The sequence below is a fragment of the Balaenoptera ricei genome, chromosome 3, assembly GCF_028023285.1.
Source record: "Balaenoptera ricei isolate mBalRic1 chromosome 3, mBalRic1.hap2, whole genome shotgun sequence".
Lineage (NCBI taxonomy): Eukaryota > Metazoa > Chordata > Mammalia > Artiodactyla > Balaenopteridae > Balaenoptera > Balaenoptera ricei.
This window is the reverse complement of record NC_082641.1, coordinates 180,495,637-180,504,112: the sequence shown is the minus strand read 5'-3', so window position 1 is coordinate 180,504,112 and position 8,476 is coordinate 180,495,637. Positions and strand designations below refer to the sequence as shown.

At 60.6% G+C, this 8,476-nt stretch overlaps 1 protein-coding gene across 1 annotated transcript; it reads right to left on the bottom strand.

Annotated features, from left to right (window-relative positions):
- Positions 1-977: 977 nt before the first annotated feature.
- HMG20B (high mobility group 20B) lies at positions 978-6,043 on the bottom strand. The gene is made up of 10 exons (XM_059918830.1): positions 5,975-6,043; positions 5,636-5,691; positions 5,041-5,149; positions 4,353-4,556; positions 3,594-3,714; positions 3,194-3,240; positions 2,841-2,913; positions 2,400-2,615; positions 1,621-1,753; positions 978-1,092 (listed from the first exon to the last, which is right to left on the bottom strand). The coding sequence occupies exons 2-10, from the start codon at positions 5,671-5,673 to the stop codon at positions 1,080-1,082; spliced, it is 954 nt and encodes a 317-aa protein (XP_059774813.1). The 5' UTR covers positions 5,674-5,691; positions 5,975-6,043; the 3' UTR covers positions 978-1,079.
- Positions 6,044-8,476: the final 2,433 nt, after the last annotated feature.

Here is an 8,476-nt window from a genome sequence, read left to right as displayed (position 1 = left end):
ATTATTCAGCCAGAAAAAGGAATGAAGCACTGACATACACTACAATGTGGATGAACTTTGAGAACACGATGTTCAGTGAGAGAATCCAGACACAAAAGGACACGCAGCATGTGATTCCATTTACATGAAATGTCCAGAACAGGTAGATCCAGAGACAGAAAGTGGATTCGTGGGACTTCCCTAGTGGTCTAGTGGTTAAGGCTCCGGGCTTCCAGTGCAGGGGGCATGGGTTCCACCCCTGGTCGGGGAACTAAGATCCCACATGCCACGTGGTGTGGCCAAAAAAAAAAAAAAAAAAAAAAAAAAGTGGATTCCTGGTTGCCAGGGGCTGGGGAGAGTAGGCTTAGGACCCCAACAGAGGGTCCTGGCCTGTTTCCCTCCAAAAGACACACACTCACAAGCTTGAAATTCAAATTCCATTTTTATTTAAAAAGTCCAATTGAGCAGTGGCAAAGGGGCCCCCTCCACGGGGGTCCCTCAGCTGGATGAGGGTGGGGTGGTCAGTACCAGCCCCCCCATTCTGGGGTGCAGGAATGTGAGGGCGACGGTAGAGGGCCCCGCCCGGAGTGTGAGAGTGTATCCCTGCGGCGTGCCCGGCCGTGTGGGCACTTAGGGTGACACCTGCCAGGCAGGAGTCCCAGTGTGTCAGGTGTGGGTTTTCTCTGCCCTGTGTCCAGGGACTGGTCCTGGAGAGCCGGTGTAGGGTGTGTAAGTCTCCCCACACCGGGCGTATGAGCGGCTGTGGGTCTCCTCCTGTCCCGGGTCACGCTGTCCACGCGTGGTGTTCCCACGTCCGCGTGGTGTGATGTGCCCTGTCGGTCGAGCAGGCCTCGCTGGGCCCTGGGGCCATGGGGTTCTATGTGTGCTGTGCGTGGTGGGCGATTTTTCTGGGTTGGGGCGCTGGGGAGTCTGAAAGCTAGAGGGATGCTGTAGAAATTTAATTTTAGGGGGGCTGGAGCCCCCAAGGTGCAGGATTGGGCCTGGCCCCAAAGGATGGACCCGCACCCCTCCTCCATGGGGTGGGGGAGGGGCCGTGACCAGGGCTTGGTCTTCTCTGGATCATGGGGCGGCAGACACCCTCATAGATGCTCACTGTGACAGAAGGGAGGAGATCTGTGAGGGAGGACCCCCATCATCTCTCAGCCCCACCCCCTTCCTGGGTACCCTAGAGGCCATGCCCCTCTGCTCCTTCAGATGCCGGGGCGGGGGGAGCTTGGAGTTGATCCCACCTATCCTGGGCAGCTGGGAGCCACCCAGAAAAACCCACCCTGAAGCTTTGGGGAAGCTCGGGTCCCCTGGGCCAAGGGGGTGCTGGACGATTCCCCAGAGTCGTAATAGAGTACCAGGCCGAATCAGCACCCCCAGGGGCTAGGCCATTAGCCACCTGCATCAAACCAGCCCCACCTAGTAGATCCCGCATGGGCTGTGGCCTCCGTAAAAGAGCCGGCAGCCAGATCCCACTGGGCAGCGCCCACAGACCCCAGAAACCCCGCTGGAGGCCTAAAGCTAGTCTATTTCGCCGGGCCCCGCCAGCGAAGGTTTAGCCTGAGGCAGCCCCTACGCAAGGCAGCCCCAGCTGGGCTGAACGGGCCTGGGGGGCAGACCTGCCCGGGCACATACCTGGCGACCTGAGCCAGGATCTCCTTGATGCGGACGATGAGCTTCTCGTGCTGCGCTGGGTCGCGCTCGATGGCGCCGTGCAGCCGCGCCATGTAGAAGTCCAGGGTGCTGAGCGTGGGCGTCTCGCCTGTGCCTGGGGGGGGGGGGAGGACCCGTCAGCCGAGCCCAGCGGAGGAGTCACCGCGGTGGGGTCTCCACCGAAGCAGAGGTCAGAGGGTGGGGGTCTGTAAGCGCGGGGTCCTGGGGAGGGGGTCAGGGGCGCACTTCAGTGGGGCCGGGAGGGCGCGGTCAGGGCGTCTGTACCGGGGGAAATCAAGGTCAGCTGTGGCAGGGGTCAGACGATGGAAGTTGGAGAGGGCGGGGTCGTGATGGGGGGGGATGCGGGGGTTAGTGGGGGAGGGGAAGTTGGCCCAGGTCAGCTGAGGAAAGAACGCGGAATGAGGGGAGGGGTCAGAGACGAGGCGAGGCGGGGCGCGAGGGCCAGCGTGGGCGGGGCTGGCGCAGCAGGGTGGGGCAGCGGGACGGGTGGGGCAGCGGGACGGGAGGGGCTCGGGTAGCCGGGAGCGGGGTCCGCAGGGGCGCGGCGGATGGGAGGGAGGTGAGGGTTTGTGAAGAGACTGGTGAAGGGGTAGGGGTAGGGCTCGGGGAGCCGGGCCAGAGGGGGTGGGACTCGAGGTAGCCTGGGCGGAGCCCGAGGTAGTCGAGGGCTGAGTTAGCGGGGCAGGACTCGCGGGGGTGGGAGGGGCGGGGCTAGGGTGTTGGGGGCGGGGCCTCCGCACCCGGCACCGGCAGCGAGGCGAAGCTGGCGGTGAGCGCCTGGCGCACCGCGTGGAGTTGCTGCTGCAGCGCCAGTGTCCGCCGTTCCTCCAGCGCCAGCTCCTGCTCCAGGCGCTCGCGCGCGCTGCTCATGCTCTGTGTGTGCCTCTGCAGCACCGCGTTCTGCTCCTCGAAGGCCACGTTCATCTTCCGCAGGCGCCGCAGCTCCGCCTCCCGCGCTGTAGGCGGGGAGCCGGGTCAGATCCTGGCGCTTTCCTGCCTTCCCTCAGCCGCGCTTTGCCCCTAGCTGTGCCCCCCGCCAGGCCTTCCGTCACTGCTCTGCCTCCAGCCCCACACCTCAGCTCTCTGGTCTACGGGGGCAGGAGAGGAAGGCACCCACTGCCTACCCCCTTGGCGCCCTCTGGGCCCAACACTTGCTCCAAGAACCTGTGGTCAGCGCTCACCTTTGTTTTGGTCCAAGAACTCTTCCGTGAAGATGGGGACGTCGAAAGTGGAGAAGCCGTCACAGTCTCCACCCTGGGACGACAGGACAAGGTAGCAATATTTTTGGGAGGGGGTGGGAGGGCAGCCACACCCCCTCTGGGACATCCCCTAAGCTTGGGAGGGTCTCCTCAGGCCACCTGGGTCAGAGTCCATTTTACAGCCTTCCCATTGTGTGGCTGTCCAGCCTCTGCTTGCACACATCTGGACCGGGAGCTCACTTCATCCGAGGAGCGATGGTCCTCACTCACCCAGAGGTCTAAATACCTCCAGACCTTTCTTGCCCAGGTGTCCTCCTTGGAGGAGGGAAGCTTACCTTGTGTCCATTCAAAAGGGTATTCATGAGCCCGGAGCTGGAGTCCTCTGGTGGGGGAGGGAGGAGGGCAGGGTGAGCCTCCCAGGTCTCCTCGGACCCCACGCTTTGCTCTGCACGTGCTGTTCCCCCTGCCTGGAACACCATCATTCCCCTCCCCTAGTCAGCCCTACTCATCCTGGGTCAAGATCCCCACCTGGTCCCCTCCCCCCGCCCCCGCATCTGTGTGTGCCCAATCTCAGCGCTGACCAGCTGACCAGCCCTATTCACTCACAACTGTCTGGTTATGTGTGTCTCATTCCCATGGGACCGTGAGAGCCCTTTGGAGGGGGTAGGTTGGTCTGCCTGTGTCACCTATCTCAGAACAGGCACTCAGCTGCCTGAGGGCTGGGGCCCTTCGCACCTTTCTTGATCTTCTTTTCCTGGATCTTCTCTGTGCACATCTTGTAGGCTTCTGACTGCTGGTATGCCCTCAGCTCCTTCATGTACTGCTGCTTCTCCCGCTCTGCCTCATCCAGGTACCGCTGGCGGGGGCAGCATGAGAAGGCTTGGCCCAGCCCAGGGGCAGGGTAGCCCTCGCAGGCCAAGACCCCATCTCCATCCCTCAGCCCACTGTGCTGCACCTTCCCACAGCGCCCTACTGCCCTCCAGACAAAACCCCACCCTTCAGGCTGCTGCTCAGGCCACCTCCCAACTCCCTGACCTCACCGACCTCACCCCAATTCCAGCCTTTATAAACCACTCCCTGGTGTCTGAATGTCTGCAGGCTCCCACCTCCAGGCTGGACTGCCCTCCCAAACGCATTTTGCTTGTTGAAATCCCAGGGTAGAGGGTGCAAGCTGGTGCTAACGTTTCCTTGATATTTTTGCAATTTTTAAATTAATTACCAGAACTTAAAAACCACAAGGTTTCTAACAGAAATCCAGCCCTCACCCCTACTTCTTTAGTCTAACGTTGTTTATTAAGTTTTATGTCTATTCCAGCCTACTGCTACTCTCTCCTCCTTTCAACAAGCTGGAGAGAGCTAATGGGTGGTCAATTCTCCAGGTCCTGGAGTCCAGGAGGAACGAAGGACCCTCCACACCTGTTCCTTTGGGGTAAGTGGCTGCAGGTGGGTATCTGAGTGGGTGAGGGAAGGTCAGTGGTCCCCAGCCGTCCCCACCTGTTTCTCCGCCGGCTGCAGCTTGCTCCACTCGGCGCCCAGCATCTTGGTGATCTCAGGAAAGGGCAGGTCCGGGTGGCGCGTCCGGATCTGCTCGCGCCGCTCGTTCAGGAAGCGCACGTAGCCGGTGACAGGTGCCTTGGGCCCATTCGGCAGGATTTTCTTCCGCTTCTTGCCTTTGGGCCAGCCGCGCTTCTTCACCGGCTGCAGAACCCAGCCGCGCCGTTGGGAGGGGCCTGGAGGGCTGGGGCCGGGCCCAGAGGGGAAGGGGCGGGGCCCTGAAAGACTTGGGCGGGGCCTAACCACGAGGTAGGACCCAGACGGCCTGGAAGTATGGCCTGATCAGGGTTCAGGGTTGGGAGATTGGGGTTAAGGGACCCCTGGCCAGGGGTGAAGGGATCAGAGAAGTACTGGGGACAGAGGATCAGCCCAGGGATGGGGCTGGCTTGTGTTGTGGGCGTGGCCTCGTGGCCGTGGCTTCCGTACTGGCTTCGATCCCTGGGCAGTGGGCGGGGCCTGGACTTAGAGTGGCAGTGGAGCTCTTGGGGCGTGATATCTGGCACGGGGCGGGGCCTCAGCATCTGGAGGGAAATCTGGGCTGTGGGCGGAGCCACAGCGAATTCAAATTGAGTTCGGGGCGGAGCTTCAAGACTAAGGGCCGCCGCCACGACAGTGCAGGGACTCTCACCTCCTCCTCGTGTGACCCCTTCTCTCCGGCCCTCGGGCCCTCGCCGCGCTCTTGCTTGACAGCCACCACGAAGCCCCCATGCTGTCCTGGAGCCTTGCCGCTCGCCGGCCTGGAGCCATGGGAAGCCAGGGTCACCCCCCACTCCCCAACACCGACGGCGGAGTTGGCAGCGAGGGGCCTGAGTCCTCCCTCAGAGGAGGGCACTGAGAGGGTCAGGATCCGGGGGTTGAGGCAGAAGCACTAGGGGGGGCCACAGGGGGCGTGGGAGAGACTCGAGCCACGGGACGCCAGGGTCATCCACGCCCCCACGACGCTAGCGCTGGCAGCTAGGGGCCTGAGTTCTGGAAGCAGGGGTCAGAGGAGGTCAGGATCCGGGGTTCGGGCAAGAGCACTAGGGGAGGCTAGTAGGGGACCCCTGAAAGGGACTGGAGCCCGGAGGTTTGAGGGAGAAGCCCGTGGGGGCCCGAGGGGGAGGGCCTGCCCCAAGTCGGGGAAGTCAAGACCCTGGGGGGCGGGGTCGAGGAGCTCCAACGGGACGAGGTGGGGGCTAGGCTGCAGCTCCCAGTGGGCTGGGGGGAGGGGATGTCGCACTCACGCGGCGGCCGCGCCGGGCTGCTTGGGACCGTGGGACATGGCCACTCCCGGCCGCACCTGGAACGTAGACGCGTGGCCGAGTGAGGGCCGCCCAAGCCGGTGACGGCGGGGCCGGGCTGGGGAGCCCCGGAAAGCCGGGTCCGGGGCGCCTGGGGGGGCCGGAACCGGGGGCGGGGAGGCCGTCGAGGGCGGGCGCCCCAAGGATCCTTTGTTGGGCAATCGCCCCCCCCCAGGAGGCTCGGGTCCGCAACCCCCCAGCCCGGGAGGGGCCCCGCTCCGGCCCCTGGACCCCCGCGCCCCCGCCCCCTCGCAGGGCCCCGAGTTCCGCGGCTGTTTTCACCTCCAAAGAAACTTTCCCGGACCTCTCGGCTGCTACGACGCTCCAACCAACCGCCCCGAGCCCGCCCCTGCCGCCCACCCCTGCCGCCCGCCCCGCCCTGACCCGCCCCCGGCATGCTAATGACGGTTCGGCGAGAGGTCGGATTGGGTGTGCACTTCCCCTGGGGCGTGACCATGCAGATGAGGGTCGGCGCGCCCGTTGGTGATTGGCTGGCACGGCCGCTGAGCCGCGTGGGAGGTAAGTAGGGAACGCTGCGGGCGGGTACGTCAAGTTCGGCTGCGCTCGGCGGCTCTCGGGACCAATCAGGATGCTTTGAAGCATCGCAAGGAGGAGCCTCTTAAAGGGCCAGTAGGCGCGGCGCGGACTCCTCCTCCCCCTCTGAAGTCGAGACTCCCCGCCCCTGCAGGATCCGGGGACCTGTGACTCCGAGTTGAGCCCCGCCCTAGTTGCCCTGGGACGGCGGCAGGTTGCTAGGGGAGGGATTAAGGTCTTTCGGAGCAGCCCCTTACCCCACGGCAAGGTGGGGACCTGTTCTTAGCAAACCTGGCGGGGAAATTTCCCCTTTTTGACAGGACTTGTAGCCCCCGACGCCCCCGCCGTGCCCCGCCCTGCTCTGAGCCGGGGGCCTTTGGATGCAGGGGCTACTCTCCTTCCTGTGAAGGGGCCTCTGCTTTCTCTCCTGTGCAATGGGGATTTTGCACGGTGTTCAGGACCAGGAGGCTGGGATGCTGCGAGGATGAGACCGGGAGCTGGGCTGGAAGCATTTAGGAAAAGGTGGTGTGGACAGGAAAATTGCAAGGACCTCGTGAAGATGGAGGGCCAGGAGACTCTGCCCTGGGATCTTGGGGACCCCCAGGCAGCAGCCTGGTCTTCTTACAGCCTGGACTGGGGTTACCTCTGACCCCAGGATGCTAGTTGTGGTTACTGGGTGCTCATGATGGCCCATTAGAACCTAAACAATCTGCCGACATCACCTTCCGGCTCTCACCTCCCTGCACTTTCCTCCTCACTCCGCACCGGCTACCTCGATGTTCCTCAGATACCTACATTTCATTCATTCCCACCTCTGGGCCTTTGCACTCGCTCTTTCTTCCACCTGGAGTGCCCTTCCCCCAGATTAAATGGCCCCCTTTTCAGTGAGACTTTCCCAGGCTTGTACCCCACCTCGTCTAATCTTTTCTCCATATGTTCGTTTGCTCCCTGTGAGCTGCCTGTTTGCTCATTGCTATATTCCCAGCACCCAGAACAGTGCCCACAGGCGCTCTCCATACATATATGTTGAATAAACAAATAGATGAATCATGTAAATTTCTAACAGGCAGGTGCAGCAGCTTTGGCAAACAGTCTGGCAGTTCCTCAAAAGGTTAAAAAAAAAACCATGGAGTTACCATGCGATCCATCCATTGCACTCCCAAGAGAATTAAAAACATACATCCACAAAGACACTTGTACATGAATGTTCACAGCAGCAAGATTCACACTAGTGCAAAAGTGGAAACAGGGACTTCCCTGGTGGCTCAGTGGTTAAGACCCTGTGCTCCCAATGCCGGGGGCCAGGGTTCGATCCCTGGTCAGGGAACTAGATTCCACATGCATGCCGCAACTAAGGAGCCGGCGAGCCGCAACTAAGGAGCATGCCTGCCGCAACCAAGACCCAGCACAACCAAATAAATAAAATTTAAAAAAATTTTTTTAAAAAGCGGAAACAACCCAAATGTCTATCAGTTGATGAACAGATAAATGCTGTGGTCCATCCATCCAATAGAATATCATTGGCCATAAAAAGGAATAAATTGCTGATTCATGCTACAACAAGGATAAGCCTTGAAAACATTAGGCTCAATGAAAGATGCCATCACAAAAGCCCACACAGTGTATGGTTCCATTTATGTGAATTGTCCAGAACCAGCAACGCCAGAGAGACAGGAAGTGGATTAGTGGTTGCCTGGGGCTAGAGAATCAGTGGGGAGGGGCAATGGAGAGTAATTGCTAATGGGCACGGGGTTTCTTTTGGGGGTGTTCAAAATGTTCCAAAATTAGACTGCGGTGATGGTTGCATAACTCTTTAAATATACTAAAACCCACGCAACTGTACACTTTAAATGGGTGCATTATCTGGTGTGTGAATTAAATCGCAATGAACCTGTATTTCGAAGAGCCAGCCCAGGGCTGAGGAAGATGAGCAGTTCCCTGGAATCTTGACAGACCCAGATTCCACACCTTGCTCTGTTGCTTCATCCGATGTGGTACTTCCCACTCTCACTTGCCTCTCTGCTGGGTTAGAAACTATGGATATCTAGGTGAGAATTCCAAGCTAGAAGACAGGGGAAGACCCGCCCTCCGAGCCCCGCCTCTTTGGCTTGATTGACAAGGCTGGTGTTGGCATAGAAACTGTCCTTCCACTCCCAAGATACCACACAAGGAATTCAGGGGTCTTCCTGTGTATCAAAAAGAAATGAAAGGGGCTTCCCTGGTGGCGCAGTGGTTGAGAATCTGCCTGCC